This window comes from Heterocephalus glaber, unplaced genomic scaffold (assembly GCF_053883595.1).
Source record: "Heterocephalus glaber isolate CG9 unplaced genomic scaffold, H.glaber_assembly_v1.0 deba00000594, whole genome shotgun sequence".
In the NCBI taxonomy this organism is placed as follows: Eukaryota; Metazoa; Chordata; class Mammalia; order Rodentia; family Bathyergidae; genus Heterocephalus; species Heterocephalus glaber.
In genome coordinates, this window is record NW_028258151.1 from 22,772,525 (window position 1) to 22,784,673 (window position 12,149).

The 12,149-nt window shown below is 42.0% G+C and overlaps 1 protein-coding gene across 1 annotated transcript; it reads right to left on the bottom strand.

Annotated features, from left to right (window-relative positions):
* Positions 1–9,351: 9,351 nt before the first annotated feature.
* Positions 9,352–10,366, bottom strand: LOC101709628 (small ribosomal subunit protein uS2). The gene has a single exon (XM_004852064.4). The coding sequence runs from the start codon at positions 10,330–10,332 to the stop codon at positions 9,397–9,399; it is 936 nt and encodes a 311-aa protein (XP_004852121.4). The 5' UTR covers positions 10,333–10,366; the 3' UTR covers positions 9,352–9,396.
* Positions 10,367–12,149: the final 1,783 nt, after the last annotated feature.

A 12,149-nucleotide genomic window follows, 5' to 3' on the forward strand; every position in this document is an offset into this window, starting at 1 on the left:
CTCTCAATATTTCACAATGCAGATTAAATTTCAACATGAGTTTTCATGGGGACATTGAAGCCATAGCACTGGCTGACCTTCTGTCTGGTGACTTCTTAACCTAAGTGGGACATTGGAAGCCCAGGACTTCTGATCACCACAAAGGATGCCTACAGTGGCTTCTCCATCCTTATGAAGAACACTGGGTTCTTCAACCTGCAATGTTAATTTGGCTCCATACCGGCCCCATCCTGATGCGAGGAATTACCATTTCTGCCACCTTCATTCATCTCGAAGTATTTTCCCCACATTATTTTATTTCATTACACTTCATCTTTTTATCTAAATTTATTTATTATTTTTGTTTTTTTGAGGCAGCATCTCCCTACATAGCTCAGGCTGCCTTCATACTCCCAGTGATCCTCATGTCTCAGCCTCCTGAGTGCTGGGATTACAAGTGCGTGCCCGGCATCCATCCCATTTTTTTAGATAGGTATTATGAGTCCATTTGAAAAATGAGACCAAGGTTAAGTGACTCCTACTTATCCATTTTAAGAGCCACTTTTTATTACAGAAATTTTCAGATACTCACAAGAGAAAATAAGATCACAAATCTTCATTTACCCATTGACAGCTCTGACAGTAATCCTCTGATTGTTCTTACTTCATCTATGCTCAGCTGCCTCATCTTCCTCCACTGTAGAGCAAATCCCATACATATCATCTTGTCTGTAAATTCTCCAAATGATGAGACTGTTTTTCCAAGTTGACCATAGAGCCGTAAGTCTTTTATATTATTAAGTAACTTTCCTTTTTTATGGTTCCTACATAACATTCTAATTGTTTTCTTAGGATGCTAGTCATTATTATTTTACCATATCATAAACATTTTACCATGTCATAAAATGTTCTTCTAATGGGTCAATTATTGAGCCAATCCTCTTTTTAGATATTTACATTACTTCCAATTTTTGTTAGATTTATACCCACTTCATTTGTGAGCAAATGTAAATGATGTCGTATTTAAAATCTTTATTCCCCTAGCCAGGTGTGGGGGCACACACCTGTAATCCCAGCACCAGGGAGGCTGAGGCAGGAGAACTGCCACATGTTCTGGGCCAACCTGGGCTACATAGAAAAATAAATAATTAAAATAAAATTTAATTAATTAAAAAACTTTATTCCCACATTCATTAGTCATATATAGAAATATATTTTTCACTTTTTTGTTATACAGATTAATGAGTTTCATCTTGAAAGATTTATATCCCCACATAATATACTTTGATCATTTTCATTCTCCCTCTATATTTACACATTTTTACTATTTAAAAGCGCTTCAAATAGATGACTGCAGTAGACTTCTGAGTGTCTCCAAATTTTCATTGTCCCCTTATTCATTGGAGTGAAACAATTTCACTTGGTGTGACAAAAGATCAACTAAAAAAATTTCATTTCCCCTTGCAATTCACTGAGGCCAAGCTAACACACGTCAGCCAGTGAGATGTAAATAGAAGCAGAGGCGGGCGATGGGCAGACTGCTGGCAGGGAACTGACCCAGCTGGGCAGTGCTCTATGCCCTCTTCCTTCCTTCTTTCCTACTCTCCAGCACCCTCTTGAACCATTGAAATGGAAGCCACATTGTAAGTGGTTGAACAGAAGGATAGGAAGTCTGGATCTCTGATGACCCAAGTCAGGGGTCTGTTTACCTAACCTCCTCTATTTGACAAAAGCCATAGATGTCTCCCTGAGTTAAGCCTCTGCTCACTGGGGTTTTCCTTAGTAGGCATTGCACCTAATTCTAGCGAAATCGTCTTTTAAAATTAGTACGTTAGGGCCGGGGATTTAGCTCAGCGGTACAGCGCCTACCCGGCAAGCACAAGGTCCTGAGTCCAATCCCCAGTACCAAAAAAATTAGTACATGTCAGTGAGTTTCATTTTGACAGATTTGTGCATACGTATAGTATATGTGGATCATTTTTACCCCATTACCTCTTTCCCTTTTCTTTTCCTCCCTCCTTGTTCCCCTCCTCTTCTCTAATAGTCCTCCTTCTACTTCCATGTACTTTCTCTCTCTGCTCTGTGTGTGTGTGTGTGTGTGTGTGTGTGTGTGTGTCTGTCTGTCTGTCTGTTGAGAGTACGCATAAGAGAAAAAACAAGCAATATTTGTCTGTGTCTAGATTGAGTCTGGCTTATTTCACTTAACATGATGGTTTCCAGTTCCATCCACTTTCCTACAAATGACATGATTTTGCTCTTTATAGCTGAATAATACTCTATGGTGTATAGACCACATTTTCTTTCTTTATTCGTCTGTTGATGGGCACCTAAACTGATTATTCCATAGCTTAGCTATTGTGAATTTGGCTACAATAAATATGTGTATGCAGGTGTCTCTACAGTATGCTGATTTAAATCTTTTGGGAACATACCATGAAGAATGATATGGCTGGATCAAATGGTAGCTCTTTTTTCTTTTTTTTGAGGAACCTCCATACTGATTTCCATTGTGGCTACCAGTTTACACTCCCACCAATATTATATAAGGGTTTCTTTTCCCCCGATCCTTGCCAGCATTTATTGTTTTTTGTATTCTTAATGATAATCTTTCTGAGTGGGATGAGATGGAATCTCAATGTCTTTTTAATTTCCATTTCCCTGATGGTTAAATAAATCGAACATTTTCTCATGTCCTTATTGGCCATTTTGATTTCTTCTGTTGAGAAGTATCTGTTCAGTTCATTTGCCCATTTATTAATTGGGTTATTTATTATTGGGGTGTTGTTTTGAGTTCTTTATATATTTTGGCTATGAACCCTGTAGCAAATCTTTAAACATGTACTTGATTATTGTGTATGAAATTTCAGCCTCTTACCTTGTATAATTGACCATTGAACAATGTGGGTTGAAACAATATGGGTCCACTTACATATTAATTTGTTTGAGATTTTCAATAACTTGAAAAAACTTGCAGATGAACTATGTATCCTATAAATATTAAAAATTAAGAAAAAAATAAGCATATCGTGAATGCATGAAATATATGTAGATAATAGTTTATTATATCATTTTTATCCTTTACCATCATAAATATACACCTATATATATATATTTTTTGAGACAGGCCTCACTATGTAGTGCAAGCTATCCTTAAACGCAATTCTCCTGCCTCAGCCTCTCAAGTGCTAGGATTACAGATGTGCACCAACATACCTAGCTTTTTATCAGTCTACTATAAAAAGTTAAAATTTATCAAGGCTTATGCACAAACACACAGACTATACATGGTGCCATTTGTAGTCAAAAGAAATGTAAACAAAAGCAGGACATGGTGGCACGTGCCTGTTATCCCAGCACTTGGGAGGGCAAAGCAAGAGGACTGCCTCAGCCTATTGGCTATCGCAGTGAGCTTCATTGTAGGAAGCTGATCAGCAGCAGCTGCCTTCTCCGGCAACTTCCAGTATGGCAGTAAAAAGTGATTGCTTGCCAGTTTTGCTTATTCTTCACCATATATAATACATTTAACACCCAAAATATGGGTTAATTGACTGCTCCTTGTATCAGTGAAGCTTTCAGCCAACTGCAAGCTATTAGTAGTTATGGTTTTTGGAAGTCTAGATTTATACATGGATTTTCAACCATACTTTCAGGATCTCTAACCCCCTTATTGTTCGATGGTCAACTGTATTGCAGATACAGTTCTCCCACTAATACATAATCCTGAAGGACAATGATTCTTTCTTTCTTTGGCTTTTTATTCCACTTACTGCCTTCCCAGTTCTTTGCAGAAAATGGAGGATTTAAAACATTTTTTTAAATGAATGAGCCATATCAATATGAGAATGTGTGACCGTAAACAATTGATTTTACTTAACTAAGACTTGACTTCCTCAATTCGAAGAGCAAGCATCGGTGACTACTACAGGAGCTTTTGTGAAAACCCAGTGATCCGTTACTGAAAAACCACCTAATGAAGAGTCTGTCATGAAGGGGACAGGAGAGCAGAGTGGTGAGAAGGCTTTGAGATGGGCACAAGTTGGCCTCCGCACGAGCAGCAGGGTTTGTGTGGTTGGAGTAGAGTTAGCACCAGGAGAGGGCAGGTCTGAGGCCGGTGATGGGTTTGGCAGCCTGTGGTGAGCATGACGGTGCATCATCATGCATGGGCTTGTGGACTCCTTTGAGAGGATTATATGACTGTGCTTACCGCACTCCTGCTGCAGCGTAAGTATCTAAGAAGTGGCCATTATCATTATTGTAGTTGTTACTACTGACAGGGGGTATAGCTGAAAGAGAATGGAACTAAGAGTCAGAAACAGTGGGCTCCACTAGCCAAGTAGAGGTGCAGATGACACAAGACCAGGTAAGTGCCTCCCCACCTGATGTTACTTTCACAACCCTTTGCTCAAATGTACTATTTCAGGAGAAACTGCCAGTGCCAAACAGGTGAGAGTGAAGTGATTGTGGTAGACAAGGGTGTGGGGTCTCGAAGGACATGGCCACCTGCTTGGCATGCTCCTCTTGTTGACCACGGTGGCCTCTCAGGGGCTTCTCAGGGCACTGTTTAAAAACCACCAGACTGACCCTGAATGCCATTAGTCATTAGAGAAATGCAAATCAAAACCGCAATGATGCAGGGCACAGAGGATTTGGGGGACAGTGAAACTCCTCAGAGAATGAAACTCTAACATTCTACATTTGTCAAAACACGTTCAATGTACAACCTTAACGTAAATTATGGACTTTGGGTAATAATGGGCTAATGTAGGTTCACTGATTGTTGTTTTAAAATGTACCATTGTGGGGCAAGATGTTAATAGTTGGAAAGGTTGTGCAAGCATAAGGATACGGGGTATATGAGAACTCTCTGTACTTCATGTTTAATCTTGCTGTAAGCCTGAAATAGCTCTAAAAAGTAAAGATTGTTAATTTCTTAAAAACCCAATGTGAGATATGCATTCACACACGAGGATGTCTGTAACTAAAATTAAACAGCAAAACAAAAAAAATATGGAAAATAACAAGAGTTGACAAGGATGTGGAAAAATTGGTTGAAAGAAAGCCAAGTGCATTCCTGGTAGAAATGCAAAATTGTTCTGCCACTCTGGAAAACAGGTTTGCCATTCCCCCCCAAAATTAAGCATAACTGGAGGTGTAGCTCAGAGGTAGAGCACTTGCCTAGCATGCATGAGGCCCTGGGTTTCATTCCTAGTACCATACATACACACAAAAAACTTAAACATAGAATATCTATGACCCTGTGACCCAACAAGTGTACTCCTAGGTATATACTCAAAGGACTAAAACGGGTATTCAAATGAAAGCTTGTACAATAATGTTTATAGAATCATTATTAACAACAGTTAAAAGGTAGAAACTACTCAACTGCCCAACAACAAACAAATAAATAAAATGTGGTACATCCATACAGTGGAATATTATTTAGCAATAAAAAAGAATGAAATACTGATAGAACCTGTAGCACAGGTAATCTTCAAAACATTATCCTAAGTAAAGAAGACAAAGATAAAATGTCACATATTGTGTGATTCTATTTATAAGAAATATCCAGAATAGGCAAATCCATATAGACAGAAGACATACTAGTGGTTATCAGAAGCTGAGGGAAGACAGGAGTGGGGAGAGATAACTTAGTATTACAGTCCTTCTTTTGGGCTGATGAGAATGTTTTAGAACTTAATAGAGGTGCTGGTTGCACAACATTCTGAGTGTTCTAAGTACCAATGGATTGGGCCCTTTAAAATGGTTCATTTTATTCAGTATAATTTTCCTCAATTTAAAAAGCAAAAACCCTGCACTAAACTAGGAGCTGTCTAAGTTTTTCCCAGGTCTAATGCTCTGTCACCTTGTCCCACTGCCACTTATAATTTTGAAGTGGGTTGGTGCATCCCAACACACACCTAGGAAAAACAGCTCAGTTTATTTTCACCAATAGCCTTTATTATCATTATCTCCCAGCCCTGGAAGTAGGGCCTGGAGGGTAATAGGGCCCTGTAAAGGTAAGTTTTAAAAAGGTAAAGGAAGTACAGAAAGGGCAGGAGCATGAAACATGAACAAGGTACAAATATAGTTGTTATGGTTTAAATATGAAGTGGCCCCCAAAGACTCAGTATTGAGGGTTTTACTCTCAATTCAGCAATGTTCAGAGATGGGGCTTTCAGGTGGTGACAGTTTGATGGCATTGTTGGGAGGTGATAGAAACCAGAGGTGGGGCCTACTTGAAGTAAGTGCACCATGGGGCATGACTCTGAGAACTACATCCAGTCTCAGACCCTTTTTCTTGGGCTCTCTCATCCTCTCTGCTTCCTGGCTGCCATGAGGTGAACAGGTTCCCACCACTACACCCTTCTACCATGTTTCTACCTCGCCACTAGCCTAAAAGCAATGGAACTGGCTAACCATGGACTAAAACCTCTGAAACCATGAGCCACAATAAACCTTTCCTCCCTTAAGTTGATTTTATGTCAGGCATTTTGTCACAGTGACAGAAATCTGACTATTACTATGGTATAAACAGGAGTGGGAAGTGATGGGTACCATACTACAAAGCCCCAGGAATTTACCAGATGCCATTCCTGGCAATAATGGAGACAATTACATAGTTAGAAAGCTAAGTGGTGACCCATTCCTAGTCAAAGCCAGAGGGTAGGACTCTTCATTGCCTGCAAAAGTTAAAAGACAATCTTCCAGGGCTCCAAGATGTCTTTGGGAAGGACTGACAGAGAGCTCTAAACAAGTGTTGTCTAATATGGTGGTCATTTGTCACATGTACCTGTTAAGCACTCCAAATGTGGCTAATTGGAAGTGATATGTGCTATGACACAAAGTACATACCAGATTTAGTATGAAAAAAGCATGTAAAATAGCTCATTAATCATGTCTTATATGGATTATGTGTTGACATGATAACATTTTACACACACTGAGTCAAATAAATATCATTTCAAGTAATCCCATCTGTTTATTTCTACTTTTTCAGATGGCCACTAGAAATGTCTAAGTTATATGTGTCTCGCATTGTATTTTCATTGCACACCACTGTTCATTAGAATATTGCATTGCTCCTCCAGGGTGGAACTTGCGCTGCCCAGGGTCTCTTGGCAGGGTCCACTGAGCTTAAAATGCCATCTGGACATTCAAATGAATGCTGGGGACACATGGGCATGTCTGTCCCAAGACAGCGCAACCAGCAGAATCCATTAAGCAAATCAAATTCTGCTTGGATCATGGAAACAAACAGGTGCATCCAAAACTTAGTCTATTTAAGCAACTCGATTTTCTCTAAGGACTGTGTGACCACAAACATAGTGTCAGTGGAGGGGGAGGGCCCACTGTGCTGCCCTTCCCCAACACCCCAATACTATGTGTCCCTCAGAATCCCAGAGAGAGTAAATGGAATACAATTTAAAAAAAAAAACCACTTGTAATCAGCCAGGAAAACCATGAAATGTTCACTCTGTGGCAGAGTAAAGATTGTACATTTTCTATCAAGATAGAAAATAAGAACAAAGATACAAATAGCCAGTCCCTGGAACCACCATTTTAGTCATAGCCTGCCTGTGCTTTTGGCTGAGTTACAAAATGAAATAAATCCCTTTATAATCCTTCACACTGGCTCCCAAATATATTTTCACAAGCATCAGAACAGACCCTTTGGGCATTTCTTCCCATAAATGCTCATCTCTACTCAACCTCCACCCCCAGCATATCCTTCTACAAAATGGCGAACTGAAATGATTCTTGTGCTGATCATCACAAGGGGATGGGGAGAGGAGGAAAATGTGGGCAGTGGTCCAAACAGAAATCACCCTCACACTCTCGACATCCTTCCCAAACTCCTCGTAATCCTCCCCAGATCACCCACCTCGCTTGGCTTCTCCTTTCACTCAGCACATTGAACATCCCATTTTCTGCCCAGCAACATTCTCCTGCATTGTTTAACCCATTACTTAACCCTCCACTCAGTTTGTAGGGTCTTTGGACAGTGTAACTCTTCCCCCGAACCCCCATCCCTGTACCTAGCTGAGCATGACTTCACATAACACTCAATACAATTTTGTGGAATGACTGAATGAAGTTGAATCTGATATTTGCCAACACTGATAAAAGAGGAAATCAATGTGTTTTCTCAGCTAGATAGGGAAAGAGCACAGCTATATAAAATGATCTGTAGGAGAAATTGCTTCCCACACTTTACTTTCAGTTCTCTGAAGGAAGCTGTTATAACAATGGACTATAAATACAGGGTGAATGCTATATCAGTAGAGAAGCAATTCTAACAGTGGTCTGGAAGAGCCAAGAAAATCCAGCTTCTTCTCCCCACGCCTATACACAGGTGCACTGTGTGGAATGAAATCCACTTAACTTGATTTTATGGACAGTGATTCATGCAAACTCAGTTCCAAACTGCTCAGCACAGCTCAGTTAAATAAATTACAGCAAGAGTAAGCCAGCCAGCAGTAAGGCAAAAGACAGAAAATAAACTTGAGATTGAGGACTAAAATTTTAGCAGTCCCTGATATGCCAGGGTCATCGCTCTTCTGCATGTTTTCAAGGGAGCTTAGAGGTCCTTCAAGGTCAAGGTCAAGGCCTCCTTGATTTGACTGATGGGGAAACTGAGTCCCAGAGAGGATTGAATATATGTCCAAAGTCACTCAGAGTTACTGGCAGAATCAGGGTGGTAAGGTCCCAGATCAGTATGTTTTTTCATCTCACCAGGATCCTGAAGGTCTTATTCAATGTCCCAGTGCCAGGCACACCCAAGAGACTGATGAATGACTGAGTCTGCCAGACTAAGAACAGCCAGAGTCACCCTGAGATCACAGAGGCGAAGACAGATCTAAGAAGACAGATGTGGTATAAATTCTCAAGTGTTCAGGAATGATGGTACTACTCCAAGAAGTCCTCCCTAGATCCTGTCTTCCAGTTCCCACCCGAGGGAAGTACAACCAGCCCCATACTTGTGGCCTGCTGCCTGTTGCCGTGTGACAGGTATGCTACAGTGCTCTGGTCCCTTCCATTAGTGACCCTCTCAATATTTTCAAACTATGGCATTATTGCCTGGGCACGGTGATGTATCAGCAGGGATGAGTTTTCCCTCACTAAACCCTCAGCCACCACTGGCACTGAGCACACAGTAGGACCACAGTGACATCTTTAGAGTGCTTTGCGGAATATCCATATAATTATCTTTCCTCCCCCCACCCAAGCTACCTTCAGTTGTTTGTCTACTTTTGTTTCCCAATAAAAAGATTCTTACACAAAGGAAATGATCTTAGTAACTGGGAAAAGAATAGATAAAATGAATTTTTTTAAAATTGTTTTATTTTTTGGAAACTTATGTTTTATTTTCCATCAACCTCATTTCTATTTTGCGTAAGTGTCTGCAGAACAAACAGCTCAAGACCACTCAGTGGTGGTTCCTACCCACTCAGTGGCCTGAGCAGCGGGGGCTGCAGACCAGTCTTCCGTGGCTGGTTGAGCACTCCAGTCTTCCGTAGGGAACTGCTGAATGGGCACAGAGGGCACCTGCACACCCTCAGACCAGTCTGCAACCTCAGGCTGAGCAGCAGTGAACTCTGGAGCCGGTGCAGTCCATTCGCCCTGAAATTCCTCCTTGGTCACAGCCTTTTCAGCAGCAGCCTGCTCTTCTTTTTCAATCTCTGCAGTATCCCTGTAGAAGTAGAGATCAGGCATGACCTCCCATGGGTGTTCACGGGAGATGGTGCCACGGATGTGCAGCACTTCCAGGGCCAGCATCCACCACGTCAGACCCACTGAGTGAGCCCCCTTGTTGTTGCACAGGATGGCAATGTCCACATAGCACAGAGGAGAATCTGTGTTACACAGAGCAATGGTCAGCAGATTGATGTAAGACGCCTCCGTGAGGGGCTGGTAGTCAGCCCTGGGATCCGTCACCACCAGAAGACCCGGCTCTCGGAAGGCTGCCTGGATCTGGTTAGTGAAGGTCCCAGGAGTGAAGTGGCCAGCGATAGGAGTAGCTCCAGTGGCAGCCGCAAACTTCAGCACAGCCCACTGGCCAGTGTTCCTAGAGGATATGACGTTGACATCAGCAGGGTTTTCAATGGCGACTATGGCTCGTGCTGCCAGCAGAAGTTTTTCCCAGGCGCGCTTCAGATTTATGATGTAGATTCCATCGCTCTTCCTTTTGTAGATGTACTGTTCCATCTGGAAATCCAGATTGGTGCCGCCTAATTGGGTTCCTGCGGCGAGGAATTTGAGGACATCCTCCTCCTTCATTTGCAAGACATCAAGGGCTCCGGACATTGTGAAAGTTTCCCTGTAAGTTACGATGGGAATCACGAACAACGCCATATGGACCCCTGCCTGGGCAGTGCGGAAAAGGATAAATGAATTTAAAGTATGGCAGCTTGAAAATATAACTGCAGGTTCTTTGGCAATTGTCTTATCAAGAAATAGGGTCTATATCCCCTTCCCTTGAATCTGGGCAGCCTGGCGACTTGTCAGAACCAATAGAGTATAGGAGATCTGAATGTACATATCAGTTCCAAGGATAAGTCATGAAAGGCTTCACAGAATTCACCCTATCCTGGTAGCACACCACTTTTGGAGCACTGAGCCACCACAGAAAAAAAAATTCTGACTATCTAGAGGTCACGAGGCTGTGGACATCTTATCAACAGTCCTAGCTGAGCCCAACCCAGCCAGCACGAGGCATATGTGAAGAAGAAGCTCCCTGATGATTCCAGTGCCTTCCACTCAAGTCTTCCCAGTTGATGCCCCAGACATCTGAGAGCAGTAACAAGCAATCCTGCCATGTCCTCTCCACATACCTGACATGTAAAGTGAACAGGAAAAACAAACATAGTTGTCTTATGTCACTTAGTTGGGGGTAATTTGTTACATGGCAATATATAGTTGAATTAAAAGAAGGTAAAGGAATTTTAAAAAGAGATGAGAGTATGAAGCAAGGTATAGCTGGCATGTTCAGCAGCTGATAGTGGGATGCCATTAACTGCCTGTAGCTTCCAGGGCTGGGAGCCAGAGTGTTGGCAAAGGAGGCTTGTTGCAAACAGACATTGCCTCTTTGGTCTACACCTGGCCTGCTCTGGCAGGAGCCCATCTCTGTGCAATGAGAAGCCTGAGTTAAGAACAGCCAGCCTGTCTCCACATGTGTTTTCTCAGCCCCATGTCAATCACAGAAGGAGAATGAGCTTCTGATGAGCCGGGAGGTGTTTCAGCCTGTCAAATGCTCCCACTCGTGGAACCTAGACTCTTTGGGTTGCAAGGGACAGAAATCCAACTCCACCAGTTGAGTAACTAGAACATGATGAATATGACATGCAGCTTGTGATCAAAATGAAACTTTATTTCTCCTAGTCCTTTAAACTTTATTCAGTAAAAGGTGATGGCACTGCACTATTCTTGAGTGGCCCAGCAGTAAGGGCTGCTGTCTAGATGAAATTGCATCCCCAAACACTCCAGAAGCATAGATCTTACATGGTTCAGTAAATAGTCACTTTCCTAAGTGGCAGTTTGACATTTTACTGTACTGAGGCCAAGTTGTGCGTGAGTCTATGGAGCATTTCATGACCTATGGGCTAGCACTCCATGCTTTAGACATAGCCATTTCAGTATTTATTATCTAACACCCACAATCATGCTACAAAGTAACCACAAAACTTCAGTGACATATAAAAATTAACATTCTGCTCATGGGTGTATGAGTCAGCCGGGTGGTTACACTGGGTTTAGGAATAATCATGCAGGCATCTACAGTCAGCTGGAGCCTGGCTTAAGGAGACTTGGCTGATCTTGGTGGAACTGGGCACCCACACAGTCCTTGTCCTGACTTTGCTGTGATGTCTCATCTTCCATCAGAGGAGGAAGAAAGAGAGCAAAAGGAAGCAAGTTCTGCCTGGGCTCAGAACTAGCATGTTGTCATGTCCACCGTGTTCTGTTAACCAAGGCAAGTTACAAGGTCAGCCTGTGCTCAAGGGGTGGGGGAATAGTCTTCACCTTCACCTCTCAACGGGAGGAGCTGCGAAGGAAATTGCAAAAAACATGGATATGGGGAAAGGTGAAGAATTAAAAGTGAAATCATTCCACCACAGAGAATTTGCCTCTCAGTAGTAAAATGTATTTTACCTGTAAAATTTAGCAGGATCCCC

What these genes read in the sequence shown, in the direction of transcription:
- LOC101709628 (XM_004852064.4), bottom strand. Translation starts at nt 10,332, where the DNA reads ATGGCGTTGTTCGTGATTCCCATCGTAACTTACAGGGAAACTTTCACA.